The 27,760-nt window shown below is 34.5% G+C and overlaps 1 protein-coding gene across 2 annotated transcripts in view; it reads left to right on the top strand.

Moving 5' to 3' along the window:
• LOC138314584 (sorting nexin-13-like) overlaps positions 1–27,069 on the top strand; it is a 29,836-nt gene extending 2,767 nt beyond the window's left edge. The window contains exons 3-27 of one of the 2 annotated variants that reach the window (XM_069254989.1): positions 4–103; positions 403–492; positions 669–790; positions 1,156–1,271; positions 1,689–1,790; positions 2,199–2,287; positions 2,740–2,823; positions 3,588–3,729; positions 3,980–4,089; positions 4,508–4,595; positions 4,856–4,911; positions 5,428–5,562; positions 5,894–5,998; positions 7,044–7,179; positions 9,979–10,010; positions 10,742–10,826; positions 11,047–11,195; positions 12,274–12,378; positions 12,618–12,728; positions 14,132–14,227; positions 15,489–15,560; positions 18,536–18,681; positions 19,333–19,401; positions 19,499–19,611; positions 20,394–27,069. In XM_069254989.1, coding sequence (XP_069111090.1) covers positions 4–103; positions 403–492; positions 669–790; positions 1,156–1,271; positions 1,689–1,790; positions 2,199–2,287; positions 2,740–2,823; positions 3,588–3,729; positions 3,980–4,089; positions 4,508–4,595; positions 4,856–4,911; positions 5,428–5,562; positions 5,894–5,998; positions 7,044–7,179; positions 9,979–10,010; positions 10,742–10,826; positions 11,047–11,195; positions 12,274–12,378; positions 12,618–12,728; positions 14,132–14,227; positions 15,489–15,560; positions 18,536–18,681; positions 19,333–19,401; positions 19,499–19,611; positions 20,394–20,653 — 2,713 coding nt within the window. In that variant the 3' untranslated portion in view covers positions 20,654–27,069. Of the gene's footprint in view, positions 1–3; positions 104–402; positions 493–668; positions 791–1,155; positions 1,272–1,688; positions 1,791–2,198; positions 2,288–2,739; positions 2,824–3,587; positions 3,730–3,979; positions 4,090–4,507; positions 4,596–4,855; positions 4,912–5,427; positions 5,563–5,893; positions 5,999–7,043; positions 7,180–7,792; positions 7,825–9,978; positions 10,011–10,741; positions 10,827–11,046; positions 11,196–12,273; positions 12,379–12,617; positions 12,729–14,131; positions 14,228–15,488; positions 15,561–18,535; positions 18,682–19,332; positions 19,402–19,498; positions 19,612–20,393 lie in introns of both variants that reach the window. The other variant, XM_069254990.1, reaches the window with a different exon arrangement.
• The last annotated feature ends 691 nt before the right edge of the window (positions 27,070–27,760 follow it).

Below are 27,760 nucleotides of genomic sequence, written 5' to 3'. Positions count from 1 at the left end.
CAGGGGCCTTGTGATAGCATTTTACCATGGCCGACAGTTATCCATCACTTCCTTACAGGCCGGTAATATTGACCTTTGCCGTTCACGCTCAGGAGTTCTTAAGGTAGGAGTCAGGTGTTAAAGCTTAGATTTTTGTTACACTGTAAACAGGTGTTAAAGCTTATCTTATTGTTACACTGTGAACAGATTTCGGGATTGTAGTGAGTTATTTAACCTGTTTCTTCTATCTTTCATAACTTGTACACATTGATATTCTTGCTGACAGGAAACTTTAATTAGGTAAACCTTGTATATCTAGTTAAAGGTGAAGAATATCTATACTAGAAACTTACTGGTATTGTAGAATGTTCATTTACAAATGTATCCAATCAGAATACTGATTTTTGGTTTCTACTGCTGAAGGTGATGAAGTGTATGGAGAACATGACAAAAATAAAGAATTTTGATAAACGAATGACTGGAGCAAGTGTTATAGACGAAGCTTTACAAGAGGTTAGTATGATATTATATTGTGTATACAATCTGACACTAGGATGTGTGATGTATAGGGCTACATTAAATCCTGGTACATTTTATAAATACTTTCTGTAAAACAGGTACAAGGATGTGTGATGTGAGATTACATTATTAAATTCTTGTACATTTTATTATCATTTTCTGCAAAACAGGTGCTTGGATGTGCGATGAGAGACTACATTAAGTCCTGGTACAGACAAGTGAGTGACCATGATGGCTTTCTACTAGATATCCGTCAATGTGTCCAGAAAATAGCCATAACATTTGCTTCCAGGTAATGGTTTAATTCATATAGATAAAGAAAATTTTAGATAAAGCAAATTAGATATTGATGTTGGTCTGAATGGCAAAGGTTTATATATCTAGATGTAGTTCTAAACCTTTTTGACCACAACAAAAATGTCAACATTGAAAAGCTTTCTCAGTAGTTAGAAAAAAAAACATTTTATATATTATCAAAGACTTTCTGGTAATCCTTATTTAAAAAAAAAAATTCTTATCTTAAGAACAAATTTGTGATAATTGTAGTTTACAAACTACAGAATAAAACACGGCGATAATCCTGTCAGTGAGGAGATAAATGTTATACAGCGTTATCAGGACTTTATTGAACAAATTTTCAAAATGATGGAATTTCAGGTCAAAAGATGTGGACTGGATGCCTTATTTTACACAACGTTTTGTGGATGATTTTGCCTCCCATATACGATTATATAGAAGGGCCCAAGAAAGAGTCAAGATCTCACCAAGAGAGGGTATGTATATCACTGGGTAGGTTAAAGCTGTGAGTATTAAGGTATGTAGTAACACAGTTCTATAGATAACACAGTAAGGTGACTAATGAGTCTTGGCGAATGATTGTCAATACCTGTAGAGTAAATGTTGTTTGAACATAATAAATGTGGCCTTTTTGTGACACAACATAATGATCAAGGAGGAAATCACATGTCTGTGATCTGTGTAAAATACTAATATTGATAGCTTTGTATTGAAAATGTTATTTTTAAGACCTTGGGGAGACTACCATTGGACTTCCAATTAGAAACAAGATAGACTTGAAATTTTATACAAAAGACTTTAGTGTACAATCTAAAACTTTTTACAAAAGACTTCAGCCTACAAGCTTAAACTTTTTACAAAATAATTGAGCTTATCAATTTTATCCATTGCAGATGGCTATGAAAAGGAGATAGAAACAGCATTCTTTGACTTGGAGTACAATATGGAGAAAATGTGTCGGGACCTAGTCAGCACCTCGCCGGAAGATGAGAGACGTAAGTAAAATTGTGTCAGGACTTAGTCAGTACCTCGCCAGAAGATGAGAGATGTAAGTGAAATTATATCAGGGCTTAGTCAGCCCCTCGCCGGAAGATGAGAGGCGTAAGTTAATGTATGTCAGGACTTAGCTAGTCGGTACCTCGCTGGGAGATGAGAGGCGTAAGTAAAAAAAATGTCCGGACCTATTCGGTACCTTGCCGGAAGATGAGAGGAATTATTTACACACAAAATAACAACAGATGCATTACAATAATGTAATAGAAACATGTATGTTATGTGAAGTTTCTTTTGAGTTAAATATTAATGGTATGATGTGAAAATAGTCTCTCAATAAAGTGAACAATCTCTGAATGAAATGATCAATCTCTAAATGAAGTGAACACCTTCTCTATTACTTATTACAGAATACCTCCAGGACCTGAGCGAGGTTTTGCTCTACCTCTTGTTACCTACAGAAGATTTCCAGAACAAAACATTTAGATACATTTTAAGGGTGAGAGTTCATACTAATTTTTAAAGCCATGATGACCTGTACTAAAATAACAGTGTTCTCTGGAATATATAGTTATTTACCAGGGTTTTATTGGGTTAAATTTAGGTCATTCTCTGTTACAGTATCAATCACTGATCCATACATACCCATTTTCTGTGAGCCATGTCCTTGTGAATTTATACCCGGGGGTACTTGATAACTCAACAGCCTGACAGTGAAGCTTGATGAAAACAAAAGAAGAAGATTCTAGAAAATGTTGTTTATCATTTTGAGTTTTGTTATCCCCTGATACTTGTTGCAATACATGAAATAAATTATTCATGACATATAATCATGGTCATAATGATGATGCAATATCTTTCTCCTGACTGTTTCATCTTTCCCAGATTAACAATTCCTAGTGTTAACTTACAAAAAGTCAATAATTGTATAATGTTGCTGTATAATTACAGGAAGTTCTAGTCAATGGTATCCTGATACCAACGGTGGACCTTGTCTCAGATCCCGACTACATGAATCAAAACATGTCCTGGCTGGTAAGCAGTACATTATTTATTATTGTATATGAAATGAATTTTTTTTTGTAATTGTTTATTTTTCAAGGCATTTATATATACATGTAGTATAAAACAAAAAGCAATCATTTGTCATCAATCGTCATTATCAACATCATTATCAACATCTTATCTTCATCATCATGATTATCATTATCAGTAGCAATATCTTATCATTATCATCGTCATCATTATCAGCATCTTATCATTATCCTCATGAACATCATTATCATTAATAATCAGAAGTATTACCATCAAAATCAACATTATCCTTATCTTCATATCATCAACCATCATCATCATTATTGCCTTTCATAAACGTACACATACACCGTTATACACACTCTTACACACACCTTAACACACTTTCACTCACACATACACAGTCTCTCACCTTCATTCACACACAAGTCACACTCATATGAAATTAATTGTAATTTCTAAAATTTCAATCAAAAGGTATTATAATTATTACTACTGTAATACAGTAAAAGTTTGATAATGTAATGCTTACACTTTTAATTTGCCATCAAAATGCAAAAGATTGAAGGTCATTGAAAATCACAGAAGTTAAAAATTTGATATTATTTTATATATAATGAAGTCTTTGAAAAACAGATTAGCTTGAAAAACAGATTAGCTTATAAAAATCATCTATTTGTTTTTAAAATGCAGTCCTTTTGTTTTGTATTTTTCCTTGTTTTTATTCTGGTTGTATTTGTCATTGAAATTATTGTTAATTTCAGTGTAAGGAGACTACATTCAGTAATGAGACATTTTTGAATGTATTAAAAAGCTCGGATGATATAGCAGAACTTGAAGCAGTCAAAGAAATTACTGAACAAAATATAGCTAAATGGCGCTCACAAGATACAGGGGGCAGCGATGGTAGGTGTGATTACAGACTGTGATTGATTGCTTTTACTGTATTTACAACTACATGGCTGATAATATTATCAAATGTTATGTGTATCTGTTCTTAAAAAAAGGTACATTAAAAAATTTGAAAAAAAAAACATAAATTGCACAGCATCAATACCTTATAGTATACCTTCTGTTAAATGATAATGTAAAGCAGGTGTAGTAAGTCCTGAAGATATTTCATGTAAAGTTATTATAATATAATTTGTTTTCACAGACTCTGTGGTGAAACAGAATCTAAACAGCCTGTTGTTTGTTAAATCTATATGTGAAGGTAGAATCAAGCGTATACAAGTCGGTGTAGAAGACCCTGAACTTTGCCATGATGTAAGTATAATTATCTCAGTTCAAATCTTGCGTCCTGATTCATCTTATGAATTATTTTCCTAAACTTTTCAGGCAGTTCCCCAGTTATTACAATATAGTAATGGATATGAGAATCACATACACTACTGTACATTGAAAACTGTAATCATGATATTAGATATTTATAGCACATAAAGCACTGACGTAAACAAAAGATGACATCAACCGATGACATCAAAGTCTTGCTCTGATACAGAAGTTGTTAAAATTAAGAGCATGTTATTGAGGCAGAGTTATCAAAGACAATTTTGGAGATGAGGTGGCAGTCACTGACAACTTTGAGAGTGTTTTCTGTGTATAGAAATATGTGTAAAGGAAGTATCTTTAGTTTAATTTCTGCAATCAAGAGTTATATGGCTTTCTATTTTCTTCATTTCAGATATCAGAATTTTGCAGGGCTAAAAACATATTTGTACTTAGTTTAGATGAAATCATAGAAAACAACATCGCATTGGCAGTATTTATAGGTAAGTTTTCTATGGTAGTTTACACAATTGATAACATAACTAACTGACTTTGTAAGTTTGTGTATTTTAACTATTGATAACATAACTGACATTGTAAGTTTGTGTATTTTAACTATGATTACACTATTGATAACACAGCTGACTTTGTAAATTTGTGTATTTTACACTATTGATAACATAACTGACATTGTAAGTTTGTGTATTTTAACTGTTACACTATTGATAACACAACTGACTTTCTAAGTTTGTGTATTTTACAGAGTTTATGAACAGTGTATCTGGTCAGCAGTACTTATTCTTCTATCTAAATGTGGAGGTAAGTTTTGCAGAATGAAAAATAAATATTACAGAATACTTTAAAGTTTTCATTGAACACGAAACTAACATTCTGTTAATTTGTGTAAGTTTTAATATTATATACAGTATTAGGCAATTATCTACATATATGTTTAACAGTCATTAAACAGATATTTACCTCCCTTAATTAAAGCATCTCCAATGGTACAAAAATTAGAACTTAAAAGCCTTCGATACCTGGGTCATTCTACTATTTGAATAGGGGCTTTGCTAGTACTATATAAAATCACAACTTAAATATACTTTACGTTGTGGCTACTTACCAATACAATATAACAATTTGTACTATAATTGTTTGTTTGCTGTTATACAGGGGTTCAGGGGTTTGTACTATACATTGTGGCTACTTACCAATACAATATAACAATTTGTACTATAATTGTTTGTTTGCTGTTATACAGGGGTTTGTACTATAATTGTTTGTTTGCTGTTATACAGGGGTTTGTACTATAATTGTTTGTTTGCTGTTATACAGGGGTTTCGAGCGGCAGCAGAGCAGCAGATATCAGCAGCTCACCAGCAGGCCATGGGAGGTACAGCACTGGAGGCTGACTTAGAATCTCTACGGCGGGCCGCTATGATTATACACGATCAGTATCTGTCTGACAAGGTCAGTGACTTAGTAACTGGTTTACTACCTACAGAGCTCTACCTATTGCTAGATTTTGTGTGGCTGTGATTTCTGTTATTACCTCTCTTGATTCATACAGTTGACCTAATGTGAACATGTTTATGTAATGCACGAAATCTTTAAAAGAACCAGGTTATATTGTTTGTTCAGTCTACTATAGACTGTATGTAGATGTGAATGTTGAAAAAATAAATATTTGGTGTTGCATTTTTTTATCCTTGATTTTTGAAAATGAATCAACACTATAATGGTAACTGTTGTGAGAAAGTCAGAAGGATATTTGTATGTTAGTGAGACTCTTGTGTTCCAGGCTACCTCCAAGATAAGGATAGAAGCTGATATCATTAAGAGAACTGTACTGAAAATCAAGAGTAAAAACTTATCAGAGGATGTGTTTGACGAGGTGCAGGCCAAGGTAATGCTTAAAATTTGTCATCATATTCACGGTGAGAAATACAGGGGACCCTCGATAATCTAGACACCTTTGTTCCCAGCCTAAACCGTCCGGATTACGACTTTTCCGGACTGCAAAATTCTGTGTTCTTAGTCAATTAAATTGTCATGTACGTAGGGGAGTTCAAATGTAAATACAGTAGGGGGAGTCCAAATGTAAATACAGTAGGGGGAGTTTAAATGTAAATACAGTAGGGGGAGTTTAAATGTAAATACAGTAGGGGGAGTTTAAATGTAAATACAGTAGGGGGAGTTCAAATGTAAATACAATAGGGGCTTTCTATTGTAGTAGGGGAGTACTGCTGTAAATACAGTAGGGGAGTTCTGCGGTAGATACAGTAGGGGAGTTCTGCTGTAAATACAGTAGGGGAGTTCTGCGGTAAATACAGTAGGGGAGGTCTGCTGTTAATACAGTAGTGGAGTTCTGCTGTAAATACAGTAGGGGGGTTCTGCTGTAAATACAGTAGGGGGGTTCTGCTGTAAATACAGTAGGGGAGTTCTGCGGTAGATACAGTAGGGGAGTTCTGCTGTAAATACAGTAGGGGAGTACTGCTGTAAATACAGTAGGGGAGTTCTGCTGTAGATACAGTAGGGGAGTTCTGCTGTAAATACAGTAGGGGAGTACTGCTGTAAATACAGTAGGGGAGTTCTGCGGTAGATACAGTAGGGGAGTACTGCTGTAAATACAGTAGGGGAGTTCTGCGGTAGATACAGTAGGGGAGTACTGCTGTAAATACAGTAGGAGAGTTCTGCTGTAAATACAGTAATACAGTAGGGGGGTTCTGCTGTAAATATAGTATGGGAGTTCTGCTGTAGATTCAGTAGGGGGTACTGCTGTAAGTTGTGCTGTAGATATAGTTGAGGAGTTCTGCTGTAAATACAGCAGGGGAGTTCTGTTGTAAATACAGTAGTGGAGTTCTGCTGTAAATACAGTTGCTGATTTCATTATGTTTGACAATGTGATGTATTTTGATTCATCCAATTTCATTACTGAGTCTTTTTTGCAGGTTTACCAGATTTTACATGGAGAGCAGTACTATGAAAGCTTCCTCCAAAGTAATGTGTACATGAAGTTGCTACAGGAACTTGGTCTGATGACTGATAGTAAAAGTGAGGATGGAGACAATCTTAGTCTAGATGATGGTAAGAATATTCTGTAGGCCATTATCTGTTAGGTATTGAAAATGTCTTTTGTAAATGAGCAATTTATTGCTGAATTACTGTATCACAACCTGTCAATTTTTTGGGGGAGAAAGGAAAGCTTTAAAACAATCTGGTTGAGAAATAATGTTTGATTTAGGTAAAATGAAGCTGCTATTGGGATTTCATCCATTGATTAAAAACACTTATCAGAAAAAAATATTCTTATACTATTTTCAAATTTTAGATTGAAAGGTAAATTTATGACTATACTTTCTGGGATAGATGTGTTCATAAATTAAATATACCATGTTGATTTTGAAGAAAGGAGAGAGAAAAAAGGTTAATAATTTAATCTCTATTGTATTAACTAATTCATTAACTTTAATGTCAGTTACTTGTACTGAGAAACTCTATTTGCCTGTGTCTTTATATAATTATCAAAATTATAGACATCATATGATTGTTAAGAACAATATAGCAGTACTTCTTAATGTGAGGTAATGTAAAACAGACTTAATTGTCAGTATCAGAAGATAAGGAAAACTCATCAATTAATTTCGGTGTTAAAAAATTATACAAGATTAGTAGTACATAAGATGTCTCATTTTTCCAGTGCCGAGGATTATATGGTTCAAAGTAAACTTGGTAAAATTCTATATGCTCATTTTTTGTATCTGCAGACTGACATCAGAATATTGCACCTATATAAGTTCACATTAATACTCTAAAATTTCAATTAGTTGGCTTTAAAGTGTACAAGGTGTAAAAGGTTTCAAAACAGTTTATTGCTTTTAAGTTACTTTCTTCCTCATTTTTAATTTAAGAAATTATTTTATTAAATTAGAAAACAGAAAATTACTTTAAAATTAAGTTGTTGAATGTTATTTTTAATAAATATTCAATTAAACAAATGCCAAAGTCTAAAATAAAGTACTTTTACGTTGCACTCCTACTTCTTTTTTATTTAATTTAACTCAGATTTCTAATTGAAATTTTAGATTATTTTGTGTTAAATGTCATGCATTGTTATGTTGTGTGAAATGTGTACATGTGTCATAACAGAATGCTATTCCCCTTATCTCATATACCATTTCAATTCAGGTTTAAATAGTCAATAATAATACCGGTATTTAAAATTTAAAATTATATAATTTAGAGTTAATTATGCTTTAGGGTAAGGATCAAAACATTTAAAAAATAATCAATTTATTTTGATATTTTTCTCAGAAAAAAAATTAATTATAAAGCTTTCCTGGGATAAGGGGATATGAACTTAAAGAGGACATTTAAATAGGATGCATGGGCTGATATAGAATAATGCTGTATTTTCTGGCATGTTGAAGTTATGGCTGGTCTTGAGGGTTGATAGAATCGTAGTAAAATATTGTAGCCTCACATTATATAGGGCTGGTGGCACAGGATCATTATAAGCTAAATTTTTATCTCGCCTATTCGAAGAATAGGGGGAGCTAATGTTGTCACCCCGGCGTCAGCGTCGGCGTCAGCGTTGGCGTCCCATTTCACGTTAAAGTTTTTGAGCAAGTTTCTGTTTCGTCAATTGTTTAAGCTTAAGTCATCATAAATGTTTATGATTTTATTTTCCTAATGTGTATGGATGCTGAACGTAATAATACAATCAATTTGGGGCCCTTTAGGGGGTTTTTGAGTCTGTTAATTTGTCATATGTCCATATTAAAGTTTTTGAGCAAGTTTCTATTTTGTCAATTGTTTAAGCATAAGTCATCATAAATGTTTATGATTTTATTTTCCTAATGTGTATGGATGCTGAACGTGATAAAACAACCAATTTGGGGCCCTCCAGGGTTTTTTTGAATCTGTTAATTTGTCATATTTCCATGTTTACATAGTAAATACTTGAACATCGACTTCTTTTGAATAGGCGAGCTTTGCTGTTCTCCAACAGCTCTTGTTAGTTTGGCAATGTATTTAAGAGTAATTACACAATATGCAAACTGAATAAGAGAACCAGGTTCCCTAGATTTGTACAATAAAAAAATGAACAATTAATGGATTGTATATAATGTGAATAATCATAAGGTGGGACGGAGATGGACAAATGGTTAACTTAAATTCAAGTTATATACTGTAAACATACTAATTTTAGTGGTAGTTTTAATTTTATTAGTGCTTTTCACTTCTTTGTGAAAAAAGTCTTTGAATCCCTAATTCATGTACAATGCCAAATCTTACAAAAGGATATTTCCAGTATTAAACTTCTCAATTGCATTTATTTATATCTGCGCTAATAAATCATGAATTACTGTTTTACGTTTTTGCGCTAAAATTTCGACTGCTAAAATATGTAGTTCACAGTATATCATGAGCATCTGTCGTAACTACATGAATGTTGATTAAGTTGCATGTACTTGTGCATGTCCATGTTTGTGATGACTTTGACCTTTATGTTGACCTCTGACATTAACCTTGATAGCGACATTTAAAATATTTAACCTTAACCCTGACCTCTGAACTTGACTTTAAAGTATGATGTATTGTGTTATCATTGTTTGTCTTGACCTCTGACCATGAAGTATGATGTGTTATTATTGTTTGTCTTGACCTCTGACCTTGAAGTATGTGTTATTATTGTTTGTCTTGACCTCTGACCTAGACTTATGATGTGTTATTATTGTTTGTCTTGACCTCTGACCTAGATGTATGATGTGTTATTATTGTTTGTCTTGACCTCTGACCTAGATGTATGATGTGTTATTATTGTTTGGCTGCTGGTGCTGTTCCCACTAATGGGTTTATTTTAACTCTTTTGCTTTTGTTCAGACATTTCTACCAAGTCCGGTTCATCCATCGGCGTAAGTGGCTGTTTCTGTACACACCTCTCCCTGTTTTGACACCTCTCCTATCTGATGTCTCTTGTCATCAATTTTTACTGCATTTTGTGTTTGCTTCAATGTTTGATGATTCAAAATTATGCTTGTTTAACTTTAATTTTTGTTGATTAAAATATGAATATTTAACCAGCAATGTCTAATTTAGGTTTGGAAATAACAGCTTCATATATTTGTTTTAGAAATTTTGCTTCTTTATTTGTTTACAAGAAGTGATTCTAATAGCAGTGAAAAGTGTGCATTTTGAAATTTAGATGTCAAGGCTTCACATCGTTGTATAACAGACTAACTGTAGTTAATAATTCACTAAGTAGCTGCATACCAGGGTATGTTTTCTTATAATTGTGTTCGAAGTGCATCAAGCAAATTAATTTTTAGCATTCTCCATTTCTGTGCTTAAACATCTTTAAATCAAGACTTCGATTCAAATGTTCATGGGAGAAATTAAAAGAAAATCAGAATTAATCGTCTTTTAACAAAAAAAAATAATTGTTTGATCATGAATGAATGATAGCTTATCCATGCTTCAACTAGATCACTGCTACAATATGTAAATCAGTGTCCTGTATATATCTTATTATCATGAAAACTTACAAAGCAGATTTGTTTCTGTTCTGTTGTACTAACTTGTGAACATTCTAAACAGTGCTATTTTACCATCGTTATATAACTGTTGACTGTTTTGTTGCTCACAGAATGAAGAATACGGTTGTGATAATCCAGATGACGGTGTTGGTACGGCGGGCGATACACTGATGTCTGCCTATATATCACAGACAGGTAATTATTGTGGGACAAAGAAGTAATTCCAACTATGTGGACAAAACAAATTGTCAAATTTTCGATGCGATCTGCCCCTTTATCAAGACACACGAAACAAACATGATTACACAATATGATGCAAACAGTATATATAGGGACAATGAAAGTTTGATTACCTTAACTGTAAAACAGAATCAATTGACCAACTATTGTATCATATTTTTGTATTCTATTTCAGGTATAGTAAAGGAGTCTGATAAATCTGGGAAATCGTACGCCGTGTTTGCTATCCGAGTGACACGAAAACAGTTGGAGGATGAAGATATACAGGAAGTTTATAGACGTTACAGCGATTTCCACGATCTCAACATGTTGGTCCAGGAAAAGGTAAATCTAGATGCGATATCATTCATCAGAAATAAAATAAAGAGTATAAGCAATGGCCAGAGTGAATAATAATAATAACAATAATTGACTTTATTTTGATTCGATTGCACATTGAGTCAAAGACTCTTCTCACATGTGTCGAACATATAAAATGTACAGTCGAACATATAAAATGTACAGTATTTACAGAAGATGTTCATAATCAGTACTTAACATGTATGATATTCTCAACATGTTATATTTCAGCAGTTCTGTTTACCTTCACATGTTCCGTCATCATCTATCAATGAAAAACTATCTTTCTTAATGTTGGATACTAATATACATAGCTGAAAGATATTAGGCAATATGATATTTCTGTGATGGAATTTTAAAAGTTAATTTCTATGAACCTCAGGTGGTTTGTATTTGAATAAGTATAGCCTCAGATTTACATATTGTTTTACAGTGTTTAATGGGTATATACTCAGATGTACATATTGTTTTACAGTGTTTAATGGGTATATACTCAGATGTACATATTGTTTTACAGTGTTTAATGGGTATATACTCAGATGTACATATTGTTTTACAGTGTTTAATGGGTATATACTCAGATGTACATATTGTTTTACAGTGTTTAATGGGTATATACTCAGATGTACATATTGTTTTACAGTGTTTAATGGGTATATACTCAGATGTACATATTGTTTTACAGTGTTTAATGGGTATATACTCAGATGTACATATTGTTTTACAGTGTTTAATGGGTATATACTCAGATGTACATATTGTTTTACAGTGTTTAATGGGTATATACTCAGATGTACATATTGTTTTACAGTGTTTAATGGGTATATACTCAGATGTACATATTGTTTTACAGTGTTTAATGGGTATATACTCAGATGTACATATTGTTTTACAGTGTTTAATGGGTATATACTCAGATGTACATATTGTTTTACAGTGTTTAATGGGTATATACTCAGATGTACATATTGTTTTACAGTGTTTAATGGGTATATACTCAGATGTACATATTGTTTTACAGTGTTTAATGGGTATATACTCAGATGCACATTTTATTTCACAGTTTCCAGAACTACAGGGCCCTCATCTGCCTGGTAAAACAGTCCTTAAACAAATGAGCAAGGATTTCCTAGAGAAGCGACGGAAAGCATTAGACAACTACCTCCAGGTGAATTTTAAAAGGTTTATAATTCAGGGTCAAGTGGAATATTTAATACACAAGTATTATGATGTAAATTTTAAAACAGTTTTAGATAGGATAATTAGAAGTCGTAACAATTATATTATTAGGCACCATGAAAATTAGTGAATATTATCTTAAATTTCATCATGTTCCTAAACCATGTTAGAGAGTAAAATTATAAATAACAGATGTTCAAATATTTGATTTATGCCTTTTTGTTTCAGACCCTGTTAAACAAGGACCTATGGGAACAATACCATGGTCTGAAGGAACTCGTGTTAAAGTTTCTGGCTCCAGGATTGTGGGAAAAGCATAAAAGTGAACTAGCTAGGAAGGTAATTTGACTATATAGGACCAACTCATTGTTATGTCCGCCATGAAATAGATTTAGCTACAGTGGAACCTCCCGAAACCGATCATGGTCGGTGCATATAATTTCGGCCGGTTTAGAGAGGGTTCGGTTTGGAGAAGTGAACCGACTACCGATCATCACGATCCGGATTTAATCGATCGGAAGTCGTTTTTTACATTAGTGCACCGCATGTATGCCTAGTGTTCGTTAAAACCGACCGATATTGATTGTTAATGTGAATGTTATCACAAAAGAGAGAATCATACGTTTAAAAGGAATGGATTACAGCAAACTTGACTTTGTTACCGCTTATAAACGTAGTTTAGTTAGTTAGTTGCGTGATTGTTCTTGGGGATGTTCTCGTCTGCACTAACCTACATACGGCCGATCGCTTCCGGTTACGTCAAGAATCAAATTATATGGTCTAATTACACGATGATCAGTCGATGCCGGTCATTATATGACATAGTCATTTTCTAAAACAATACAAAGCTTCGGCTTCTTCATACAGATAATTTACGTTATCCGACAACTACATATGTAAATAAAAAAAAACGTGTGATTTGAATACGAAACTTTCTCTTTGTTACTAGCTCTGCTTGTTTTCCTACAGTAAACAAACCGTGTGCACATGGTAGACCTTCGTTAGATATCTGAACAATAGGCATGATTACATAATTACACCACCATCTCGGGTATAATTACCGTGTACCTATAGCCTTCACATCTGTATACACGCCCCAGGACATGGCATGCGACAACTATGGTACAGGTACGTGTGTATTTCACGGTCGGTTGATCAGACCTCAAAGCAATCTATCGGTGTCGCTCAGGTAAGGCCGGTTTTCAGAAGTGTAATTTAGTTATATTTGACTATTCCGATCTCAAAATCGGTCCGGTATTCGGAATTGGGAGGGATCGGTTTTGGGAAGTTTTATATACTATTAATAAAGAGGAATTCATTCCGTACATGACATCCATGTTCGGTTTCTAGAGGTGATCGGTTTTGAGAAGGTTCGGTTTTGGGAGGTTCCACTGTATTACAATTGTACTCTTGTCCTGTCATTAAGTCCAGATTTTATATGGCTTTAGAGGCCAATGTTTCTAGTTTACATGTATAAGATATTATATGAAAAATTATTAATTATTAAACAAATTAGGAACTTTAAGAAAAAAAATTAATGAATTCATTCAAAAGAAAAACAAATTTGGAACTTAAAGAAAAAAATGAATAAATTCGTTCTTTTACCATCATTAGAATATTATGTCCATCTTCAAATTTTATGCACATGAAATAAAATTATTAGAAAATGATCACATTAATGAGGTGTCCATATTCGTGATGGGTTTATTAGATTCAAACCTTTATGTTGTATTGTTCTATAGATGGACACAATTGTGAATCCATTACGAACGTCTGTGAAGAAAGTGGTGTCCAATGATGGCTCTTTTGTTGATGGACTTGGAAAATTCATCAAAGGGGTACGTTTTTATCATCCTAAAGGCTTCAGCTGATACCTGTACCATATACAGATGTTTGTGATTTAGGGAGAAGTAATGTTTAAGTTTGAGATGTAAAGTCCCGTCTTTCATAATTATAGTGATTTAACCAAGCCTACCTGGTACATCCAGTTTTTATTTCTATTTGGATAGTAGTATGCCCACCTACAACATCGCTAGCCAAGGATACAGTACATAGTCTACGATACTGAACCCTTGGCAGATGTCGCGTCAAAAGTAACATTCCCGCACTGCGCCACCTGCCGGATTATCATTGTTGTATGGATTGAAAAATGGCAGCGCCCTTTGAGATGGGCATTTTATTTCGACAGATTCAAAGTACCAAAGATTGTTAAGAGATTGCAGAAACAGAAACCACGCACGTATTTACTTTCCCAATATGTTTGAAGAGCAACTTATCCATGTACTTTATTTAGCTAGTCTAAAACATTTATATTTAGCTAGTCTAAAACATTTAATAATTGACTAAATAGTAAATATGACTTCACTAGAAGCAGTTGTTGACAGTCATGGTATGCTTCAATTTTCAAATGTAGGTCACTATTATCACTTCGATTCAGTTATGTTGACATATAAAAACTGCGTTTTCATTGGTCGTCTGAACCTAGCCACATCCATTTGGAATTTGAAAGATGAAACTTCAATTTTGAAACAATATCCACCAAGGGTTGCATCTGGTAGAGTATCGAACTGAAAACCCTTGGCTAGCAAAGTGTGCCCCCCCCTAGGACTTTTATCTATTTCTATTTCAGTAGTACCCATCCTCAATATTCCAAAAGGTTACTATAACTGTCATAATATCCCCCCTGGATTTTATCATAGCATTCAGAAGAAAAATCACCAATTACAGGCCTAGAAAGACTTCATTTGAAGATTATGTAGAGAGGGGTGCCCAATGTCAAAGCCATACAGTCAATCAGTGGGTTTTTGGGGTGTTTTTTTTTATGTAAATCAAAGAACCAAAGTACTTGTCTATTCTGTTGTTACACACAGACTTCAGTTTTGCTATATTCCATGGATAATGATTGTAACCCATGAAATACGAGGATTGGTAGTACAATGCCCACCTAGTATTTATGAAAAAAGAAATTAGACAGTGTATAGAAAAATTCACAGTAAATCATGTTAATTTCATTTTATGTGGAAAAGTCTTTTCTGTCATAAATGACTTTAAGACTTCGTTTTGTTCTGTGCTTATTTCTGTGGGTTTATCTTGTAACAGGAAGGTTCAGTGTCTGGTACTGATAGAAGAGCTGGACAGGACTCAAAAGTTGGGGCCGGTATAGACCTAGAGGTAAGTAAGTTGGGGCTGGTATAGACCTAGAGGTAAGTAAGTTGGGGCTGGTATAGACCTAGAGGTAAGTAAGTTGGGGCCGGTATAGACCTAGAGGTAAGTAAGTTGGGGCTGGTATAGACCTAGAGGTAAGTAAGTTGGGGCTGGTATAGACCTAGAGGTAAGTAAGTTGGGGCTGGTATAGACCTAGAGGTAAGTAAGTTGGGGCTGGTATAGACCTAGAGGTAAGTAAGTTGGGGCCGGTATAGACCTAGAGGTAAGTAAGTTGGGGCTGGTATAGACTTAGAGGAAAGTAAGTTGGGGCCGGTATAGACCTAGAGGTAAGTAAGTTGGGGCCGGTATAGACCTAGAGGTAAGTAAGTTGGGGCTGGTATAGACTTAGAGGAAAGTAAGTTGGGGCCGGTATAGACCTAGAGGTAAGTAAGTTGAGGCTGGTATAGACCTAGAGGTAAGGAAGTTGGGGCTGGTATAGACCTAGAGGTAAGTAAGTTGGGGCTGGTATAGACCTAGAGGTAAGGAAATTGGGGCCGGTATAGACCTAGAGGTAAGTAAGTTGGGGCTGGTATAGACCTAGAGGTAAGGAAGTTGGGGCTGGTATAGACCTAGAGGTAAGTAAGTTAGGGCTGGTATAGACCTAGAGGTAAGTAAGTTGGGGCTGGTATAGACCTAGAGGTAAGTAAGTTGGGGCCGGTATAGACCTAGAGGTAAGTAAGTTGGGGCTGGTATAGACCTAGAGGTAAGTAAGTTTGGGCTGGTATAGACCTAGAGGTAAGGAAATTGGGGCCGGTTTAGACCTAGAGGTAAGGAAGTTGGGGCTGGTATAGACCTAGAGGTAAGGAAGTTGGGGCTGGTATAGACCTAGAGGTAAGTAAGTTGGGGCCGGTATAGACCTAGAGGTAAGTAAGTTGAGGCTGGTATAGACCTAGAGGTAAGGAAGTTGGGGCTGGTATAGACCTAGAGGTAAGGAAGTTGGGGCTGGTATAGACCTAGAGGTAAGGAAATTGGGGCCGGTATAGACCTAGAGGTAAGTAAGTTGGGGCTGGTATAGACCTAGAGGTAAGTAAGTTGGGGCTGGTATAGACCTAGAGGTAAGTAAGTTGGGGCCGGTATAGACCTAGAGGTAAGTAAGTTGGGGCCGGTATAGACCTAGAGGTAAGTAAGTTGGGGCCGGTATAGACCTAGAGGGTAAGTAAGTTGGGGCCGGTATAGACCTAGAGGTAAGTAAGTTGGGGCCGGTATAGACCTAGAGGTAAGTAAGTTGGGGCTGGTATAGACCTAGAGGTAAGTAAGTTGGGGCCGGTATAGACCTAGAGGTAAGTAAGTTGGGGCCGGTATAGACCTAGAGGTAAGGAAGTTGGGGCCGATATATATACCTAGAGGTAAGTAAGTTGGGGCTGGTAGAGGCCTAGAGGTAAGTAAGTTGGGGCCGGTATATACCTAGAGGTAAGTAAGTTGGGGCCGGTATAGACCTAGAGGTAAGGAAGTTGGGGCCGATATATACCTAGAGGTAAGGAAGTTGGGGCCGACATAAACCTAGAGGTAAGGAAGTTGGGGCCGATATATACCTAGAGGTAAGTAAGTTGGGGCTGGTTTAGACCTAGAGGTAAGGAAGTTGGGGCCGTATAGACCTAGAGGTAAGTAAGTTGGGGCCGTATAGACCTAGAGGTAAGTAAGTTGGGGCTGGTATAGACCTAGAGGTAAGGAAGTTGGGGCCAGTATAGACCTAGAGGTAAGTAAGTTGGGGCGTATAGACCTAGAGGTAAGTAAGTTGGGGCTGGTATAGACCTAGAGGTAAGTAAGTTGGGGCCGGTATAGACCTAGAGGTAAGTAAGTTGGGGCCGGTATAGACCTAGAGGTAAGTAAGTTGGGGCCGGTATAGACCTAGAGGTAAGTAAGTTGGGGCTGGTATAGACCTAGAGGTAAGTAAGTTGGGGCCGGTATAGACCTAGAGGTAAGTAAGTTGGGGCTGGTATAGACCTAGAGGTAAGTAAGTTGGGGCTGGTATAGACCTAGAGGTAAGTAAGTTGGGGCTGGTATAGACCTAGAGGTAAGTAAGTTGGGGCTGGTATAGACCTAGAGGTAAGTAAGTTGGGGCCGGTATAGACCTAGAGGTAAGTAAGTTGGGGTTATAGACCTAGAGGTAAGTAAGTTGGGGCCGGTATAGACCTAGAGGTAAGTAAGTTGGGGCTGGTATAGACCTAGAGGTAAGTAAGTTGGGGCCGGTATAGACCTAGAGGTAAGTAAGTTGGGGCTGGTATAGACCTAGAGGTAAGTAAGTTGGGGCCGGTATAGACCTAGAGGTAAGTAAGTTGGGGCTGGTATAGACCTAGAGGTAAGTAAGTTGGGGCTGGTATAGAGTAAGTAAGTTGGGCGATGACCTAGAGGTAGTTGGGCGTATAGACTAGAAAGTTTGGGGCCGATATAGACCTAGAGGTGAAGGGTCTTAATTTTTCATCAGCTGTATATATTATGATGCTTTTACGCACACCATTGGACATGCTAGAACATATGTAAGACACCAATGCATGATAAAAATATTACAACCAATGATTATATTTGCATTTAACTTGTCGTTAAAAACAAAACAGATGTAAAGTAAAAGATGAAAATTGAACTTAGAGGTCTGCATATAAGAGAAAAAATCTCATTTGATGGAACAGCCGATAATTTGGCAGAAATCCCGATGGATTCTTGCCATCACCATAAACATGAGTAAATAGTGACAGTAAATCATACAAAGATAAATACAACTTATTTAAAATATTATATTACAGTATAATTTTTTTCTTTATCTATTTTCTCGAAATGCTCATACTGACATGAACCCAGTATTTTATGTGACCTCTTGAACTCTGATGAAGGTTTTACAACGTTATAGCCTAAATGTGGGTTTAGTAGCAGAATGAAGGTACTATGCAGTGATATTCAATATGTTCGTTGTCCAGAAACAACAAATTGAATGTGTTTTTACTTAGGGAGATGAGAACATCCCTCTCAGGATTATGCTTCTGCTGATGGACGAAGTTATAGACTTGCGACAAAAGAACCAGTGGCTTCGTCGGCGTATTGTGGCTATCCTTCGTCAGCTTATTAAGGCTGCCTTCGGGGATAGGATTAACAAGTGAGTATATACTCTGTTAGAATGACAAGAGAAACAACTGGAAAGATCTTTATCAAATACTTGTTGATTATGTCATTTTAAATATTTCAAGTGTCAGGAAACAGTCAAACTTTTTCATATCAGTCTGTCTGTAGACACAACTTTGTCCGGGGAATTCCTGCAAAACTACTTGACAGTTTTTGATAAAATTTGGTGCACAGAACCCTCACATGAAGCAGAGTTAAGAACTCTATATAGGGTTCTTCAATGTCCCCATATTAATGGAGTTATAACTAAATTTGTGCAGTGAGGGTATTTAGTCGTCTGGCGACAGTTCTAGATAATCTCAGTCTATCAAGCTACAGTAAAACTGTCATTTATCTAAGTGTTAATTATTAGTGTCATTTGATGTGAACGCTATGTAAGTTGAAGTGGTAAGTGTGTTTTTCAGTAAACAAAATTGGTAATTAGCTGGATGTTATTTAAACTAAAGATGGGTTGAGTCCTTCATGCATGGGCCGGTTCACTTTTAAAAAGGTTGAAGTCAGAAATAAAGTGGAAAGATGGAAAATGTGTAATATAGGAAACATCATTACTTTAGTTAGTAAAACTAATTATAATTTGTTTGTGGTATATGTAAGTTTTATATGATTTATTTTGTGGTATTTTTAGAAAAATTGTGGAGCATGTGGATTGGATGACTTCTGCAGAACAAATGGCAGAATATGTGAAAACTTTCAGGTAAGTTATGGATGTGTATTATGTGGTGATAAATAGAAATGTTCAGAGTGATGCAAATGAAGACAGAATCATGTAAATATATTTTAATTTGTTTTAGGGATTCATTCTGGCCTGGAGGTGTTTTAGCAGAACCACAGCCCCCACGTTCTCTTAACACCAAAATGAGAACTCGAGTAGCATGTAAAGCTAAGATGCTTGGCAGCGTACCAGGTAAAAACAGAGGACCTTTAAATGAGTGGCTATGTAATATGAAATTTATTAAACCAGTACAATAATTTTATATGTTATGAGCCTTTAGAAGTTTATTAGGTCATCTGACCCAAAGGGTCAGGATGACTTATTGTCATCATGCACCGTCCGTCGTTGTGCGCCGTACGCCGTCCGCCTTGTGTAAACTTTTCATTCAAACGACTTCTTCTCAATAACTGAAAGGCCCAGAGCACTGATACCAAGTTTCTTAAAATGAATGCCCTTGAACTTCATTCAAGGTCACAGGGGTCAAAAAGGCTAAAATCTTTAAACAACTTCTTCTCAAGAACCAATAGGCCCAGGGTACTCATATTGGGCCTGCGGCATGCTGGTAGGAAGAGCTACCAAGTTTGTTGAAATAATTGACCTTGACCTTCATTTGAGGTCATGGGGGTCAAATAGGCTAAAATCTTTTAAACAACTTCTTTTGAATAACTAAAAGGTCTAGAGACCTGATATTGGGCCTGTGACATGCTGGTATGAAGAGCTACCAAGTTTGTTCAAATGAATGACCTTGATCTTCATTCAAGTTCACAGGGGTCAAATAGGCTAAAATCTTTAAACGACTTCTTCTCAAGAACCTAAAGGCCCAGAGTACTCATATTGGGCCTGCGGCATGCTGGGATGAAGGGCAACCAAGTTTGTTCAAATGAAGGACCTTGACCTTCATTCAAGGTGTTGATTAATACAATTGACACTTCTTTAAGATGAAAATACTGATTTATTTTTTTTTTCAATTTCAGATGAGATGCGAACATTGATGGGAACAGAAACTATTAAACTAGGTGTTACGCGAATATTTGACATGTTTCAAAACAAAAGCCTCAACAAGAGACTGGTTTACGTCTGCCTGGAAGGTGTGGTCCAAACTTTGTTCCCTGAAAACAAGTTCATAGACCTTTTTGAAAAGCTGCATTCCAGATCCAAACGGCAATTCACCAAAGACTATGTGGACAAACCAGAAATGGACTCCGTGATACGAAAACGTCCAGTGCGGCGGTGAATTGTGGAGGCACCTCCATACCAAAAACAGGCTGTGATATAAATCCCACATTTTTTATCCTGATTATTAAATGTTTTTGTGATTTTTGTGTTGGTTTTAAATGTACTGTTATATAGTTTAGTCAATGTCATTAATACCTGTAAACATTTGTCTTAATTAGGAACACTTTTTATGTTCATTTAATATGAAAACAAAAGTTGTGATGTTTTATTGTTTATTTCATAATATATGTTATATATATGTATACCAGCGAAGACAACATCAGAATGATTTTTACAATGATAGAAAAATATATCTACCACTGCATTATCATAAAGCAATTATAAGGGGGAAATGTCATGGGACACTTGTCTCTTTGTAAATGGTGCAGAAATGATATTTAATCAAATTATTCATATCATGTATGTTTATACACATATATGTTTAATGGTTGAAATGTAAATTAACAAATAGGAATTTTAAAAATTCTGTATTTAAAAAATAAAAAATTACTGATTCAGATTTCAGTTCTTATAATTCATCAAAATGCCAAAGTAGTGATCATCTCTTTGTAGATTTTGTATACATTTTGTCAATTGTTTTACTAGCATTGATTGATGTCACTGTTTTATTTATTTGATCAGGTTATTAAAAAAAACATTTTTGCAAACCATGTGAATCCACATATTAATGGATTCTTACAAAAGCTGACAAACTTCTTTTTTTCATAACTTTTTCTAAGTCAGTATATTATGTCATTGTCTCTCTTTAATTGTTTAATTATCACTTCACAATAATGCGCTTTTTTGGGTAATTTATTTTTTCTCATAGATGTAAGAAAGGAAAAAAATGACTTATCAGAATCAGATTTAGTATGAAAACAAAGAAAAATTACTTGTTTTCTTCTATTTTGACACATTATCTTTATTTTGGGCTGTTTGTTGTTGGTGTCAGCATTAAAACTTTCAATCAAAGTGCAAGTAAGCGATATCAGTATCTTAATGTAGGTATATTTTGATACTACCGGTATGTAGAATACATATTACGATTTACAGGGGGTTCAATTTCACTACATTTGCGGTAAAGTTAATGAAACCATAATAATAGTTTTGCAGAATTTATTTACATCAGTTCCTAGTAATTCAGTTGGAGTTCACGTATAACTGCAGTAAAACGAAAATTAAATGATATACATTAATTTGAAAGTGCCTGTCAAACTGTTTCTAGAAAGGGGGAAGAATTTACTAAAATTTCCAATATAAAAGTTGGTTTGAATACTGTATAGTAGCTTTTCTTTGCTGCAGATTACAAACTTGAAGTTCGCTATGTTTGATGTCAAGTTAATTTCCATGAAATTTAATACCAGCAAATAAAGTGGAAAGAATGATAATCAACATAGCATATATAGTGTATTTTTATTATAAATGGACAAATGTGCAGACTTATCTCCCTGCGAATCAGAATTTAAGTGTATATCGCAAAATGTTCTCACCTCAAAATCTAACACCTGTACAGTTGTAGGATTTGCATACACTAATCAAATTGCATGTTGGTGGGTGAAATTACTACTTCAATAATCATCTAGGATCGGTTTTAACAGGTGTATGGAAATAAGAATAGCTGTCCTTGAGTCCTGACGGAGAACGTCTGATTTTGCTTCTTTTGTCAGGAATGTTACGGATGGAAGCTCATACGTCAATGCAATGTTTTGTTTGGATGCACGGATTTGGTTATAGACAGGGACATTGTAACACAAATCAGCTTTAGTTTACACCTCTTTTGATCTATCTATTGAATCCTAGTCTACAATATAATCAATCCTTTGAAGAATCAACTTCTATGAATTAATAATATCTTATATTTCATGAGGACAATGAAGAAGCAGAGCAATTTAAGACAGACATTAATAATTAAGTAAAATTGTTAAGCTAACTTAAAAGGCAGCTGTAGATATTTTGATTAAAAAGAGCATGGTTATAAGAACAGTATAAGATATAAGGACCTACGTGTGAAATAGGGATCAGTTTATTTTCTATTGTTCCAACAAAAAGCTGGACTTTTTTATCTTTTAGTCTTGTTAAAAGTTTGACGATATATCGGGCCTGATTGTTGTGCTGGCAGTTCTATTATTGTGATTTTTTAGTTCTGATTGCTTGTCGTGTGAGTGTTTTTGAGACAGATATATGTGTGGGAAAGGTTTGGCATAATGTTGATGGTTTTGTTTGTAGAGAATTGTTTATATTGACTCTGTTGACCAGAGATGTCTGTGATGCTTGTTTATTTTCCTCTGTCGGGTATATACAGATTTGTGCAATAGATCTTTACCTTATCTATAGGAGCACTTAGTCTAGTGGGAAGTATTTGACTATGGTGAACTATTTCATGTTTTCTTTAATTTGTATTGTGTGTTCAGAAGGATGCAAAGATATATATTCTTAAATCACATTCCATGTTCAGTAGTGAAGTAAAGTTTCTATATAGAATTGGTTAATGTCAGTTCATTTTTAGAGAAAAGTCAAGCTTTTCAATTTCAAATCCATTAATGGGAAACTACATTGGAAAGTTTATTATTGGTATCAATTCCAATTGTATTTATTTAAAGGTAGATAATCTGTAAGACTGTTTTACAAAAAAAGTGCCTAGTAGCTAATTGGTTATTCTGACAAAATTCATCTTTAACCAAGATTTAGTTCCTATGTTTAAATTTAACATTTCAAAGAGTTTTACAAAGTCACATTGAATATTCGATATTTTGAAGATTTTTGGTTTAAATACTCCAAAGACATTGAAGGTGTGATAATGATATGAAGATTCTATAATCTGTAATTATGATGTTGTCATGGTTACAGATTTCGCATATGTGAGTGTGGAAACTCAGTGGAAGGGAAGCTTATAAACATTATTATAGGACTCTTTGTCTCTAGCAACTAAGTATAACTTCCTCCTGTGATAGTATACCCACAATTATGTATTTTCCTATTTTGCTCAACTACTGATTATTGCGTATTACTGAATAGTATCACAATGTCTATAAAACTTAATTTGTTGTGAAGATAGTGGATCTTTTTCAGTTACAGTAAATATTAGAATTGTATGTTATTAATCTATAATTTAGTGGGTTTACAGGGATTTCATTTTACACAAACATTGTGGGGGAAAATGTGCAAATTACCATCAACTATAAGTATCTATCATTGAAATAAGTGAACTTTATTTTCTATATCAATACATCAGATATTGATAAGAGTAGTTGCCATTGTCATATTTCCCTTTTATGGAATATTAGTCATTGAAGGGATAATTCATAATACATTGAACTTTCACCACAAGTCACATTAAATACTCCCCGTTCTGACCATTATAACAATAATGTATTAACTATTTTTTGTCAACTTGGTATAAGATATGTGAACCAGATTATAATGTTTTCAAATCTTTTGATGTTATAGCACTGTTGTAACTGTAAAGCTTCAATTTCATCACATTTCTCTCATAGTTATCTTGTTTTTTAGGTTTTTTTTCGTCATTGTAAGACGATATCTCAAAAAGACTGTCATGTGGTATATCAGGTAGAAGAAGGCCTCATATCTGTATGGAGTAGTTCTCATTTTCTAGTTAAAGGCTCACTACCTTTCCGAAATGGCTTTTAATTTTTAAAATGGGAAAGTAAAACGAGATCAATATTTTTGTATAGTCGCTAAAGTTATTAACTTACCGTTAATACTACAAGTGTCATCACATTCTGAACAATTTGGATAAAATAAATAAAATATTAATTTTCATAAGGCAGGTCGTCTTATGTTTCCCGCCGTCGTCCTAAATACTGCGCGGTAGTTGACTATCACTGTGCCAGACGACAAAACAGCGAAATGACTCTCCGCTAGTTATCGTATATTACGCGGGAAATCTTGCATATGTTTGGTGTTTTAACCTCATCTTTGGCCATGGCTATATATTTTCTGATAATAGAAATGTTTTTAAGAAACCTTTATGTTTTCCTCCGGAAAGGTAGTGGGCCTTTAACCCTTTCACCACTGTAGGCTATAATGGACTCATCCAGATCAATTGATGGTAGAGTCTACTGAAGTTACATAGGGGTGAAAGGGTTAATATAGATATAAGTTGTAACAAATGTTATGTACATCAAAATAACTGGGACCAATACCTGCTAGATGTTACCTTATGTAATCAATGTAGGGACTTATTTAAGTCCTGTTTTAATGGTTGGGGTATACGATGTGGTTGATTAAGTGTATACAGTTATGTGTGTAATACTTAAACAGTAAAGAAGTTTAGATCTTCAATCTGTCTAGTGCCACACACATTGTTGTTCATTGATAACCAATCTTAACAAATATTGCTCAGTAAACTATCTCCTCAGTAAACTATCTCCTCATGTTTTACATGTACTGATTTAATCACAACCAGTTTCTTAATTTGTAAAAGAAAAATCAACAGGATCCAGATTAATTCTTCGTGTGTTACCGGTGATGTTTTCGATACCAAACCTAAAACTTAATAGCATATAGAACTTTATCATGGTTTGAAATGCCACAAAAAGGGTTTTGATGTTTCCAATTGTTTTCTGTATGGAAAGTATTCACATGATGTAAATATATTCATTTTTAATTTATTTTTAGCAGTCATCTTTTACTTAAAATGCTAGATTCATTGCTTTGCCAATATCATAAAAAGATGATCTACAATAATTGTACTTCTGAATCAAAAGGGGTTTCCTTATTGATTCTAGGTGAAAGGCATTGCTACTACATGTACATATTAAATATATGGTTTCTGTAGACTTGTTCAAGTTTGTTGAATATATTTAAACAAATAATTTTGATTTGAGAAATTGTGTATGTATTCAGATAAATCTATTTAGTAATTTATTATATATGTAATCTAAAATTTTACATATATTTGATGGTGTGATCTTATCTACCAATGAATTATTATTTATTTAAAAGTGCTGGTTTACTGACAAAATACAATATACATTATTTTAGCTGAGAATGTTTAGTAGTCATTTTTGTTCAGTCATTTTGGTGTTCCATTGTTACATAATAATTATTGTATAATATCAATATTCTGTTTAATTGATTAAATTTTCATTTATGTACATATATGTGTGTATATAAACTGCATTAGTATTACAGCCACCTCATTCAAAAATCATTTAGACATACATCAATGTACATGTCACTTTCATTTTTGTCCAATTTACATTTTTAACTTTGGTAACTTTATTTTCCTAAAATCATTCACAAGGCTTGTTGGGTCACACATCTTAAACATTTTAGTGAAGGATGATCGATACATGAACTATTTAAAATTTTCCAAACTGATTGAGTCTTATTAAAACTTAAATGTATACTTTACAATTTAGCAATTTTTATCAATAAGAAAATTATTTGAATATTTATTGCATCATGATTGACATAAGATCACTGGAACAGCTAAAAATGTAATGAGCTTTTAGATGTTAAAATGAGCTACCGATATATACAGTAAAACACTAAGGGAACAACAAATTACTTTGTTATAAGTATAATTCGTTTATACATATTGCACATATCTTATAGGAACCATGATGGGGAATGAAAATTATTACATTTTAACCATGAATTTGTTATAAGCATGTTTGTTAAAAATGTGTTTTAATGTAATACTGTACCCTCTGCAGTTTTACATAATTAATTTATTGTTACTTTTAAACAGTGATTACAATTTGCCTTTTTTCTGCTATTGCTTCAAAGACAAATTAACAGTATATGAATTTTAAGTTATTATCAAGTGGAAAATGTACTTTCTTATTGGTACATGTCTTATAAATTTAAATGTAGTTTTATAGAATTCAGTGAAATGGATGTAGGAAGAGTTACCTACCTTAGTTAGGTTTGTAACATACCACAGACACTTTCCTCAACCGACGTATACATAGTACATAAAAAATAAACAAATAAAGCCTCTACTGTCTACACAAGAATGGAATCAGTAGCCATTCCTGTTTGAGGTACCGATTTCTATCATTGTAGAGACAGTGAACTTGGGGGGAAAAGGCTTATATTGACAAGTCTAGTATTGAAGATTAACTTTGTTAACAGTCAAGATTTCTCCATATAGTATTGATAAATGGGGAAAGTGCCTGTGCTATATCCATGACTTACTGTAGTAGACAACGTTCAATCCTCTGTGATACGAACCCAATTAAAATCAATTGATATGCACACTAAATTACATACTCAGTTACAATGAAGATATTTTAATGTGTTCAAGTGATACGGGGTCTGTTTGTCAGTAAGCTATTGTTATGTTGGCTGCTGATAAAAGTTCATGATTATGTTAACAATGAAATAGGGAAATGGATTGTATTTCACCTACTGTGAAGTCAAGCTAAAAACGAAAGAGATAAAAAATAAATTGTCGAAGAATTTAAATGTCTGCTGTTATTTAGTGTGGTTGGGATGTCCAACATTTTACCACTTACGAAAAACCCTCCCTACTTTGGTAGAATGTCCTCGATACTCCAAGGGTTCTGATCATGTACGATCTCTACACCCCAGGACGGGAAACAAATCTGAACCAATCACAGGCATGCACAGATTTTCTTTGAAGACTACAGAAAGAGCGATGCCAAACTTCAGAGTCATACAGTCAACCATAGAATACCGTTATACCTCTTTTGATGAACATCAAAGCACTAGATTATCTGTACTGTTCTGTTGCCCCCAGTATTACTATGAGATGGTCCAGGGGTGAAGAGAAAGTACGTGATTGGGACCCCTGGAGTATTGAGGATGTGGGTAGATGTGGTAGAGTGATTATAGTGTAAGAGAAACCACTAGCCCTTGTTTCCTGGCCAACGTTGGAGATAGAGTTATAAGGGTATAGTTATACATTTCATCATTGTACCCCTCTCTGGATATTAGGGGCTGAATCAAAGGTCACATGTGGATCAGTGGTAGTCTGGTTCTTACAGTTAAATGATAGTAGTCTTGGTAATCGTAATCAAACTTGTATAAATGTCCCTGGCTGTTGATCAGACGAGTAGGAGATCCCAGAGGTCTTGGTGTTCTCCGTTGTTAAGTCAATCTACAAACTGGGAGTGGAAACAAACTTAATTCAATA

This window comes from Argopecten irradians, chromosome 2 (genome assembly GCF_041381155.1).
Source record: "Argopecten irradians isolate NY chromosome 2, Ai_NY, whole genome shotgun sequence".
NCBI classification, from domain to species: Eukaryota; Metazoa; Mollusca; class Bivalvia; order Pectinida; family Pectinidae; genus Argopecten; species Argopecten irradians.
This window is presented reverse-complemented; position numbering and strand designations above follow the sequence as displayed.